The sequence below is a fragment of the Calonectris borealis genome, chromosome 5 (assembly GCF_964195595.1).
Source record: "Calonectris borealis chromosome 5, bCalBor7.hap1.2, whole genome shotgun sequence".
In the NCBI taxonomy this organism is placed as follows: Eukaryota; Metazoa; Chordata; class Aves; order Procellariiformes; family Procellariidae; genus Calonectris; species Calonectris borealis.
The window spans coordinates 16488900-16501055 of record NC_134316.1 but is presented as its reverse complement, the minus strand read 5'-3'; the positions used below and the strand labels follow the sequence as shown (position 1 = coordinate 16501055).

General features: G+C 38.8%; 1 protein-coding gene across 1 annotated transcript; it reads left to right on the top strand.

Moving 5' to 3' along the window:
* The first annotated feature begins 6036 nt into the window (after nt 1-6036).
* On the top strand, nt 6037-7149 carry BDKRB1 (bradykinin receptor B1). The gene has a single exon (XM_075151160.1). It carries the CDS (start codon nt 6037-6039, stop codon nt 7120-7122), a length of 1086 nt encoding a protein of 361 aa, XP_075007261.1. The 3' UTR covers nt 7123-7149.
* The last annotated feature ends 5007 nt before the right edge of the window (nt 7150-12156 follow it).

Genomic DNA, 12156 nt, shown 5'->3' with positions numbered 1-12156 from the left:
TTCTTTCACTGCCCATTGTACCAAAGGAAAGCGAGATGAAACCACAGAATTTTAGCTAGTTTCAAAGCTTTGCGTCAGCTGTCTTTTCAGGGCCTATTTCTGAGCGGTGCTGACCACCTTCAGTCCCTTCGGAAGTTAAAATCTGAATTAGGGCAGCTAAGGATACTGAAATCTTTTCAGTAGCTTTTCTCTGGCCGCTGGTAGCTCAAGGTCCCATGAAACAGCAGATATGACTTTTCTTTGTGAGGACCTGGGGTACACAAGAGCCTGTTTGCACATGGACCCTCTGCCTAAAGCCCTTACTCTTCTCTCAAAGCACGCAGACACCAGCAGCAATGGAAAGCCCCTGCACCAGCCTCTGCAGACCGCAGAATGCACAATGTCGGCTCGCAGACTGTTTAATTAACGTTCTTGCCCACTTTCCAGCACGATCACACGTTCTCCAGTATTCGTACCATTTATGCAGGTAACAAAAAACGCAAAGAAATAAATGCAATGTCCTAGCTACATCTTACCTACTGGCAGTTTACAGTCACACTCAGTCACACAGATGCTTGGCTCTGTCCTGTTCTTACAGAAACAAGGCAAAATATGAGAAGGGTTCTTGGTAAAATGAGGGCAGACTTTGACCCAAGGATCTCAGAGCTGGAGATGTCAAACCGTAATCACATCACCTTGTTATTCCTCTCTATCCTGTCCCCCTCCCACAGCTGCTCCCATCGTCCCTTTTACCTGAGGCTGCCACATCCTTTACTGAGACTTTGGCCACGCAGACGGCTGACTCCGCATTCAGTCCAGTGGAGGTGGCTGGGGACCATTCCCAGAGGAACGGCAAGGATATCAACAGCCAGTTGAAGTTTCTGGCCTGCAGTAGGTAGGGGCAGGAATGATTCTCGTCTTTTCACGGTCTGTTTTTTTCAGGTTGGTTATTGGTTTCACCTGAAATGCAAAATTAATGATCTTAATGCTGTTAGCACAAACAGATGGTGCTTGTTGTGGACAGGTCAAGGTTGCTCTTTTTCAGGTAGGGTCTCTGTGGAGGAGTCAGGAACTTGGTTCAGGTCTCCCAAATTCCCAAGTAGTTCTTTAGACATTGGATCATCCTTTCCCTCCTTTCTTCCATCAGCACATTGTGGGTTTCCAGCCTATACTGGCTCCTTCCATATTTTGCTTCAGAGGCTTCAGCCTCTATAAGCTGTAGTTAGTAGGGCTTGATTATTAACTGCACTGTGATGCTACCAGGATCATTTATTAGGAATTGTAAATTACTGCACCAGAGTTTAAGCTCTCCTTAGCAACCACTGTCTATAGCTTATATAAAGAAATCCAATCAAGCTGAACAAAGAATTTTACATCACAAAGGTCGCGTCAGAAATCTTTTCTCCTGTTCCAGAATAGATGAACAATTATAGCAGATAATGATGTTGATTTGCAAACTGTTTCCATAAAGAAAATCAAATTGTTAAATCATACTGTCCCAAAAAGATAATTTGTTCAGATCATTAAAGGCTCCAGCTATGTTAAGAGGAAGATTTTTAATGGCTGAACTGTTGGACCAAGAGCTAGAACTCTTTTGGATTTCTGCCATTTGTCTACCATGTAAGATTGAGCAAACAGTCTTACCTCTGCCTTCATCAACGTATTTGTTTAATCTTTCTGATCAGAGAGGCCTAGTTAGCATTTATAAATTCCTATGCAGCTGTAGAGAATGTGTACTTTTTGCAGGAAAGTCAACACAGACAGGGTGGCTGAAGATCATATAAGCTTAAAACATAAACTAATGTGCTGTGAGTATCCGGAGTTGAAGGCACCAATAGACAGATATGTTTTAATTATGTATACACAGCAAAAACCTTTTAACTGTTGACTCTAATACAGATGTTTTTAAACTTAAACCTTCACATTTAATTTGTGGTCCATTACATCGTGTGTAAACTCTAAAATGTTACCAAATCATTATAGGCTCTCTACAGGTTGAAATGAAGACACAAGTTGCAAAGAAATAATAAATTAAATCCCCTTTCTGTATAAAGTTACAGCTTCTTATGTGGACTTGTTCTAAGTTGTTTAAGAGCTGAAGCTACAGCAGTGGCTATTCATTTCACTACGTCCACCAAATGTATAGACTCCCAATTTTGAATCTCTCTCCACTGTTGAAAAAAGTTCTAAAGATGGCAATGAAAACAACAGAAAATAAGAAACTAGATTTACAAAGAGGAGTTGGATTTGCAAACAAAAATTTTAATCCCATTTTGAAGTGATGAGTTTCATAAGACTATGTTATTTATCATTTAAATTTTAGACGCATCTGCGGTTTTCTATTCAGAGTCTGTGGGTAAATGTGGATGTTGGCGGCTCCTAGAGATTCATGTCCAAGAAAGGACGAATTCCAGACTTCTTGTTATTGCTCAAATGTTCTTCTTTATGGAAAAAATAACTTAAACACAGAAATTCACTAGCGTAAGCAAAGAGGAAGTTCTGGAAAGTCTGTGACGAAGATCTCCTGTTGCATTGCACTCACCTTAATGAGTCAGCGTGGGATGTGTTGTTTAGAGATTGATCTCCTGTAGGTTATTAGGGTTCCTTAGATAACATGTAATTCAAAAAATGTTGTGTTTCAGGTCTTCACCAACATAAAAGTTTTGATTCAGATATTAAAAAAAAAAATTTGACATAAATGAAGCATATAACTTCATTTGAGATGTATTTTAAGAGTTTTGTTTATTTAATAAAATAAGTAAATGTTTAAATAAGATGCTGTTTAAATAAAAGAAGTATTTATACATTTTAAATCTTCAAATTAAATGTTGGGTTCTTTAGAGTTTTCTCCAGTGTGATGGTGTTAACCAGAACAATTTTTTTAATTTGCCAATTTTACCAGTGTTTCCATAACTCTAACATAGTATCTTTTTAATGAATAAAAAGTTGGAATAAAAGTATTTATCATGATGATAGGAAGTTCATAATAAGATATCACCATGCAGCTTCGCATGGCTTTTCATTTTAACTCACTTATCAAACAAGAATGGACAGAGTCGAATAAGAATTCAGAGAGACGGTGCGTGTGTTGGGTAGGTAGCCAATGGGAAGAATATTTTCGTATAAGTGAATAACATTCCAGTCCCTTGATAATTTCTCACTGTTTTTTAAAAAGAAGTTGAAAAAACCTATTGTTTACACAGATATACTTAAGAGAGATTTGTGTTTAAAATCTGAGATGCATCAGATATGATTTTTTCTAAATATTGTTCTAATCAGAGGAGAATCAGAATGAAAAAGATAAAAATAATTGGTAAACAACCAGTCTCAGGCTACGAGGTCCCAGCAGGTATTCACACAAACCCAAGATTATTTATGGGTGCAAGCCTGAGAAAATACAGCAGCCATCATGCACTAATGAGAAGTAATGTTCACAGAGACTCATGTCCTAGACACCTAAAGTGGGGTGCAAAGGACATCGGTTTTCAAAAACGGTGGAAAGGCTGACACTGGGTTTAGTGTGTCCAAGTTTCAGCAGCCCTTCCCATATTCCTATTCTGCTTTAACCCCAGCTCCTTGGCATGGTCCTCCCCCAGCCGGCAGAGGAAGGAGCTCTCACCACAACAAAAACCTAGTTCAAAGTTTGTCTTTGTGTGCATTGGCACTGAGAGGGCAGTTCAGACCTGTTGATGGAATTATTATTGTTACGGACATAGTTAATCATACAAAGGAACTTTTAATTGCCAAGGGCTTGTACTTGAGAACTTTATTTAGTGCTCACAGGAGGACAAGAGTCATGGCATATGGCTTATATGATTTCCCAATAAGAGCAAAATATTTCACATGCCTTGAAAATTACTACAGCTGACATTTGGAGAAGTGGGGGAAAAAAAAAAAAAATCCTGGGGCTTTCTTCCAAAATGTAACATCACACACATTGTACATGGCCAACAAAACACTCAGACAGCACTCAGTCGTGCCTCAGGATGCATCTTTGAATTCTCTCAGTAACCTCTCTACTGCTGTTTACCAACTGTTTCTGAATTTGAAACTTTGCCTAAATTGCCAGGAAGGACAAGAAGTAGGTATGTCTATCTGTTTTTAATGTCTTACCTTTATTAAAATTATTTCACATACTTTTTATATTAAAAAAATATATTTTGGGCTCTCAGTTCTGATCTGTGCAGTCTAGTAAGAGTTTCCCTTTCTTTTTCACAATGAAACTAACTCTGAAGGTCAGGATTAGTTCTCTCTAGTTGTGTAAAAACATTATTCATTTTATGAAATTTCTTTATAGCTGAACATGCTTGGTTGATTGAAGAATTTTCTCTTTCAATGTAATCTTTACTTTTAAAATTGTTCCCAAAGCTGAAGTTGTATTTATTTAGTGTTTCCAGAACACACGATCCTAACTGAGTAATATGTATTAATAGTAATAATGGTAATAGAGTCACTGTACATGGAAATTAATCAGAAATTAGTTCAAAGTAGGAAAAATACGTCATTATTTGCATAAAAGATGACTGGAATGTGTTAAGTACATAAATTGAAAACCATTCATGTAGCTAATTGTCCATTAGCACTAAATACTTAAAAATACTTAGGGAAGAAAATTGCCCTTGAAGAAGAAATTAAATCAAGCAACTGAATATAAATTGCATTTTTTTGTCAAGACGACATCTAGAGCTCTAAGTTTATAAAAGGCTTGTGGCTTGTGGTAGTGCTCGGACATTGGCTAGTAGACTCTGAAGAAATTTTCCTGATGACAAACTCTACAGAAATTTCATGTACAATTGCTAGTTGAAGAAGAAGTCAGGGTTAGCTGTGGCTAAAATCTAAGTTGCAATGGAAAGTAAATGTTCCTGAAGTTTTTGGTTTAGCCCATGAATGAATTCGTGGTTCAAGCCCACAGATCACATATAAAGTGTGCAAAGTGACTGGAGTAAACTGATAGCAAGAAATCGTCAGAAAATGGGCAAGCACGGAAAAGAAGCACTCCTTCTTCCTCTATATTTAGTAAAAGTAATAATTCTGTTTACAAAAGGAAATGTTTATCTGATATCTTTCTTTTATACTATTGTTAACATATGATGTTAGAGATTTTCTTCCATTACTGTCACAGTATAGCCTCCTGCTATAAAAAGGTTAGATTCCTGCTGACTCACAAATAGCTTCTTGCTGTCCCACAAATAGCTTCTTTGAAGCTAATCATCCATTTATTTGCTTTATATATCTTCTCTGCAGTTCTAGATCCTCCCAAGTTATCTTAGTTTATATGAGACTGACTGCGAACTGGATAACATTCAGACTGTTGCGAGGGAAGATGTTCAGAGCCATAGAGCTGTGTTCGATTGAGTTGTAGCCCAGTTCCCTGACAAGACCGCCAGCCTGAGTTTATGAACTCAGATAAAACTTTGCTGCTCACTTAATTCTGCAATGATGAAAAATGTTTTGTGCATTAAGTACCAACTTGCATGATGTGGAATATTAGTACTTAACTAATTGCTAGAGGCATCACAGAGATAAGTATTGCAAGCTGCTCAGACGCAGACATCGCTAAGGCTATACATATTTGTAAAAGACAAGAACAATGGGGACAAATGCTGTCTTCAGAAAAGAGTAAGGGAAAGGGCAGGGAAGGGTGCAAAGCTGGCTTTGTGTCACCAGCATGACTCCCGCTACCCTCAGGGAGCTGGAATTCAGCTATATCTGTTTCTGTCATCAGTCTGGAGGAGACATACAGAACCACTTACACTAAATTGGCACTTTCCTTCCTCTGTGCCACTTTAAACAATGGCAGCAAAGAGAGGAAATTTCATAGGATGTAGAGGAAGTTCCATCCTTGCCAATACTGGGAACATTTCTCACCGTTGCACATAAGAAGTATGGATTGATCTAGCCTATAACAATCAGTGAACACTAATAAAGAATTTCCAGCAGTTAAACGTTTGTTACACCATTGATAGGAGACAACTTTTAGAATTTTATGCCTCTTCTTTGCAGTCTCTTTCTCTCATTTCAAAGAGGTCTTCTGTTCACTTCAGAATTTAAAAAAACATGACTGAGACTCCTCTACTGAATGTTCCCTCCTCAAACCAGAGTGAAAACAAGAGCAACTCAGCTATTTGCCTGGACTTGGATGACTGGTGGGAAATCGTGTACTATATAGTACCCAAGTACATCGATACTATCTGTGTTATTGGAATGCTTGGAAATGTATTTGTTCTCTTCATTTATTTACTGCACAAGGCCCCCCTGAAGATAGCTGAAATCTACCTTATGAACCTAGCTGTTGCTGATCTTATCTTCCTCACGTGCCTCCCTTTCTGGGCAAAGACCATCAGGAATGAATTTAACTGGCCGTTTGGCAATTTCCTTTGTCGTAGCACCAGCGCATCCATCAGCCTAAACATGTACACCAGCATCTACTTGCTAGTGGCGGTCAGCGTGGATCGCTATTTGACTTTTGTTCATACCTTGAGCCACAGACGGACACGGAGCAAAACTATGGCCAAAGGGATCTGCTTGCTCACCTGGTTCTTCGGCATCCTTCTCAGCGTCCCAACCTTCATGTTTCGGACTGTGAAACACTTTCCTCTGTGGAATATTTCAGCATGCACTTTAGACTTCCCCACCCCATCGTGGGTAACAGCTGAAAGCCTGGTATTCAACATAGTGGGGTTTGCATTGCCATCTGCAGCAATTATCTTCCTTAATTTCTCTACCATTCGCGCCCTACAAAAACAAGCAAGAGAACAAAGAGCACTCAGAACAAAGAGTTGCAAGGAGCACAAAGGCACAAAGGCTACCAGGTTGATCTTCGCAGTGGTACTGATGTTTATTTTGTGCTGGACTCCTCATCATTTTTTTGTATTCCTTGATATATTGTACCAGACAGAATTGATCAAAGGCTGCTTCTGGGGGGAACTGCTCAACTTTGGTGAGCAGTTTGGTTTTACTCTGGCTACCACCAACAGTTGCATTAACCCTGTGATTTATGTCTTTGCTGGGAAATACTTCAGGCAAAAGGCTTTAGAAGTTTTTTCACGGTTTATTGCCTGTGGATTTCCTCTGAGCTGGGTGTCATTCAAACAAAAGTCTTCATATTTCAACGTGTTTCCAGTCAGGAGTAGTTTAACCTAACAGTTCTTGGTTTCATCTTCTTTTTGATATAACAACTTATTTCAAATGGCATTAAAAATGAATATGGATTGCACTGATCTGGCATTCACAGACTAAGCTAATTATTTATTAAAGTAAATCACTTGACTGCTTATTTGTCCTCAGGTTTGCTTTTCTTTTTCTGTATTATCCATCCAAATGCATGTGTGATACCAGAATTTTATACCAAATGATCTAACCTGTTTTATCAATTATCAGTAACTTGAAAGAAAAACTCTTTGACAAGATACGAGAAGGCTGTTTCTCTACAGAAAGCCGGAAGCTGGCTGAGCATTTTACTGCATTGTATCTGTGATGACAACTACTATACCACCAATAACACTATACATAAAATTATAGCGTGTATTCCAGAGCAAATATGAGCTTAATCTTCAGCTGATAGCTGCATTTGAGCAATTATAGAATAGCTCCAGTTATTTCTAACAATATTTTAACTGGTTTGCACTTTCATGGTAACATATGGAAAATTTGAACAATTTGTTGTGCATTTCAAATATATTCAGTGCATAAATATTGTACAAGACAATGTACAACAAAGAAAGTGTACATAAGCTGTAAAAAAAGCAAAGCAACTTGGTATCCTCCTCAAAATCAGACTTTTTTTTTGACCAGTAAAACGTTACACAATTACTCATCAAGTACATAAAGATTCTTTTTAGTTTTTATATATGAAAATATCAGTGATGGTCATTGATACTGTATTATTTTGGAATATTTTTCATCTGAGGCAAATTCTTAGATACGTATTTATATTTTTATGAATCAAAATTAATAAACTGCATAACATCCAGTTTTACACCATAGTCTTGTTCTTTCTTATATTTATTTGGTATTTTGTCTTTTTCCCTGTTCCTTTGGGGAAGCGCAAATATATAGTTCTATGATTAAAAATCCTTGTTGCTACCAGAATATAAACTCTGATAGCAGTAGTAGTAATAATAATAATGACATAACAATAATACACCAGACAGGCGATAAGAAGAAGGAAACTTCTTTTCCATCACAGCCACAATTGCAGAATAGACTTAAGACAACTGAGATATCTGTTCCCATAACTATAAAAGTATGTGTATGTACAGACATGGAAGAATAAGACAGGAGATACAGTGCAGGCTGTTCAGCCAGAAAGATATTGAGTGCGGAAAGGAACATGCAAGCACATCAACTGTGTAACAGTTTATTTAATTAGTTAGTGTAAAGCCTGTTCAGTCTTGTACTCGCTGTAACAGTGCTGCATTTTCCGCAGTTCTTTTTAGTGTCACCATTTTGAATACGGAGTTAATCTCTTATTTAATTTTAGAAATCTGCCCATTCAACTTAATTGCAATAAGAGTAGTGTTCATTTTTAATGATTCCCCCAAACTTTTTGAATCTGAACTGTGGAAGCCTTTTGAAGAGTTAAAAGTCTATCTTCCTGGAATGGTGATTTAAGAATTAAGGGTGGATTAAAGGATAAGGGAGGAAGAATCACTCATAGCTTTATCAGTTTCACTCCGTGACAGGCTTTTTTAAAATAAATGTCAGGGTTAGCAGTCACAAAAGCATGTGAAGTCTGCTGAGATCAAAAACTTAATTCCAGTCATTGTAAACTGTTGCACACTGCATTTATTTAACATATCCCCAGCTGAATCCTTAATTCAAAAAACTGCCAAGCAATTTTCTGGGAAAAAAAAAAAAAAAAAAAAGCTGAAATAATGAAAAAAAGTGTATAAACAGAAGTGCCATTTTCCCACTATGCATGGGGACCTTAAAAGGGAAAAATATCTTGTCCTGTCTAATGCTTCTCCATGCTATGCAACGTACACAAATAAAAGGAAAAACACTTATTGAGCACTGTGGCATATTTAGGGTATGAGCTAATAGATTGAAAATCAGTCTGAAATCTGAAATCAATGGAAAGCCTCCCGTTTACTTCAATGGGCAAGTGACAAGGACTTTCATGAAAGTGGTGCTTCTTTTTTTCACGTGCACAACTGTCAGGAAAAGCATCAGTAGTTTAAATACTATTTTAAACCGCTTAACAGGGTCTTGCAAACCAATGGATTTACTCTCCAATATGAATGTAAGTAAATGAAAGCATTTTTTATCCATGAAGTAAAAATTGATCAGCTTCTCTCATTACTGATTGTGTGGGCTGTATTAATATAGAAAAATATGAAGAGTAAATGCAATTTACTCCACAGCAAATGCAAAATTCAATATTTAATCAGAAATAATCCACTGCACAGATACAGGGCGCAGAGCGACAGTCTAACAGCAGTTCAGCAAAAAAGGATCCATAGATTAGAAGTTGAACATGACCCAGGAATGCCATGCTGTTTCCGCCTTGAAGGTGTATGTGACAGCAGGTAATGAACTTAAATTGTAGCAAGGGAGGCTCTGGATAAGCATTAATAAAAACCTTCTCCTGGTAAAACTAGTGATAGGCTGCCTTGGAGAGAATCCAGCACCGCAGCCATGGAAGCCTCTGAGACCACTTTAGACAGCTATTGTTGGGACGATATAAGCGTAGTCAGTTCTGCCCCAGCATGGGGGGGATTTTTAATGATGTGCATCCCTCCACCGACGTTCTCTTGTTTCCTTGTTTGCACTCCCGGGGCTCTTCACCTATCACTTTTCAATCAATACTGAAATGTCAGCTCTGAGAGCCAGTCAACCAGTACTGCCAGACTCCACTGCCCATGGGTTGTTCTTTTGAATAAGCACCCTTTTTACCTTCTCTTATGTTACTTCTCACACTCCCAATAAACATTGTCAAGTGCTAACCATTAAAAAACTTTGCTGCAATACCAATCTTTTATAAGCAAGATCCCAGCAAGTATAATTTAACTTGTTATCCTCATCCATCTACATTGAATTAGTATATTTTATATTTTAACCATAATTTCTGTAGGGCAAGGACTATCTTTTTGTTATCTGTTCAGGCCATGCTTAATGCCCAGCTTAGTCTTAGTTTATAATATGGCCCTGCTAGCACTAGTTCAATAAAGTGACACTTAGGATTAAGTGAAACCCATCTCAAGGAATAGTACTGGACTTGCATTTGCAGTATCAAAACATTTTGACAAGCTATTTCAATTTTACAAATTTTAACTGTAAGGGTAGGTACTTCTTGTATCAGATTCTGCCTTTAACAACAAAAGAAAACCCCAAAACCCAAAAATCCCCAATCCAAAACCAGCTGATCCATTTCTAAAACTGAAGCTAGAAGAAAAGACATTGGTCACTAAAAAAAAAGACAGAAGCATTTTCAGAGATCTATAGCCACATGAGCTTCTAGCCTGCCAGGAGTCATCTTCCTGGGAAGAGAGCTGTTTTCATCCCTGTGAAACTCGTAACAAATCAAGTAAAAATGTTGACTCTTAGATGGAAGAAAGCAGTCTGCACGCAGTACAGAAGTGCTGGAGCTTTCAGCAGCCAGATCCCATTCTCACGGAGATGTTTAAACCCTCCGCAGTTGCCTGTGACAGGGTTTCACGAGAGACCTGGTCACAGAGCAACAGGACCCACTTCACTGCCTGTGGGTGGCTGCGGGCCAAGGGCAGCGGATGTCAAGGAAGCTGCTTGCTCGTGGTCCTAGTGAGCTTGCTGGTGCGCTCCCAGCAGCGGGAGAGGAACAAGCGGCAAAAGCTGTGCCAGACCACAGGACCAGGATCAGACTGGGGAAATGGGGATGTGGCTGGAGGCTAATGATGAACAGAGAAATATCTGACTGGAGACTGGGAGTCAAGAAACAGGGGAGAAGTCTGAGGGGAGAGAAGGCAGCAACTACCAGTGTCTTTGCCAGCTACTTCCCAATGCAGGAGTGTGTGGAGGAGCAGGGAGGTCACGCTGACCAAAAGAAAGCATTGAGGGAGGAGAGGAGACAGGGACTGGCTGTGCCAGGAGACACAGTGGGAACCACTGTGCGTGTGAAGGGGAAACAGCTTTGACGAGGAACTGGGAAAGAGCTGGGACCTGCTGGGCAAGGAGGACAGAGCAAAGTGTAAAAAAGGGAAGAAGAGGCAGATGCCTCAGGATGCGACTTGGGATATTTTGTTCTCTTAAAAAAAAAAAAAGCCTGTCAAAATTAAAAACATTAAAAGAAATTTGAGTTTACCAAATCAAGCATTCAAGGGCCAGGAAATGTTTGACGTAAGACTGCCCCTGAAATCTCAGTGTGGTCTCCTTCAGTGTATGAGTTATAATACAGCCTTATATGACTAAGCTTTGAATTTCCAACATTGCAATTTAAACACTTCTGATTTAGCTTTGTGTTTTATGTGGGAGAGAAATACACTTACATAAACCAAACAGGACCCTCAAGAAACTAAATCATCCATTCTGCATATTAAATAAAAACAACAGTATTGATAATACACATCCTGCCTTGGATTTTACAGAAAGAAATCTTTGACACAACATATAATTAAACTGAAAAATTTGCTGCAGTGAGATTATATAGAGACAAATGAGTCTAATAATCATATACAATTATAACTGAAAAGATTAGAAGAAATTCTAAAATAAGAGCAATTAGAAAGAATATTGTCATCAGCACAAATGTAGGAAGGAACATCCCCCTTTCCTTGTAGGATGCCTGACAAGCAGTAGACACCACCCTTGGTCATTGGAAAGGAGGGGTCAAAATAACTTCATCATAGAAGAGTAATGCAGAGCTTTGGGTCCATCAGGAGGGCAGGAGGAGGGCAGAACTGGGGATTCAAAAAACTCCTACTCTGTCAGCTCAGGCCCCATGGCTGGAAACACAGATGCCCTGGGCTGGACCATGCAAGAGCAGCTTTTTTTTTTCTAAGGGAATTTGAAGCTTGAAGGCAAAACAAGCCCATCCGAAGATCATGCCAGCTTATCTTAGTTACTCTGGTGTTTTAGCTGGTTTTTTCTTCGAGTTTTCTGTAGTTGCTGTTCATTGCCAAGCCTGTTATTTCACACGTGACTGAGAGTAAAATCCTGAGTATCTTTCCCAGCCTACTGGGCTAGATGAGGGACCTGCCC

Bases quoted from the DNA above. Each gene is read 5' to 3' on its own strand.
- BDKRB1 (XM_075151160.1), top strand. From the start codon at position 6,037: ATGACTGAGACTCCTCTACTGAATGTTCCCTCCTCAAACCAGAGTGAA.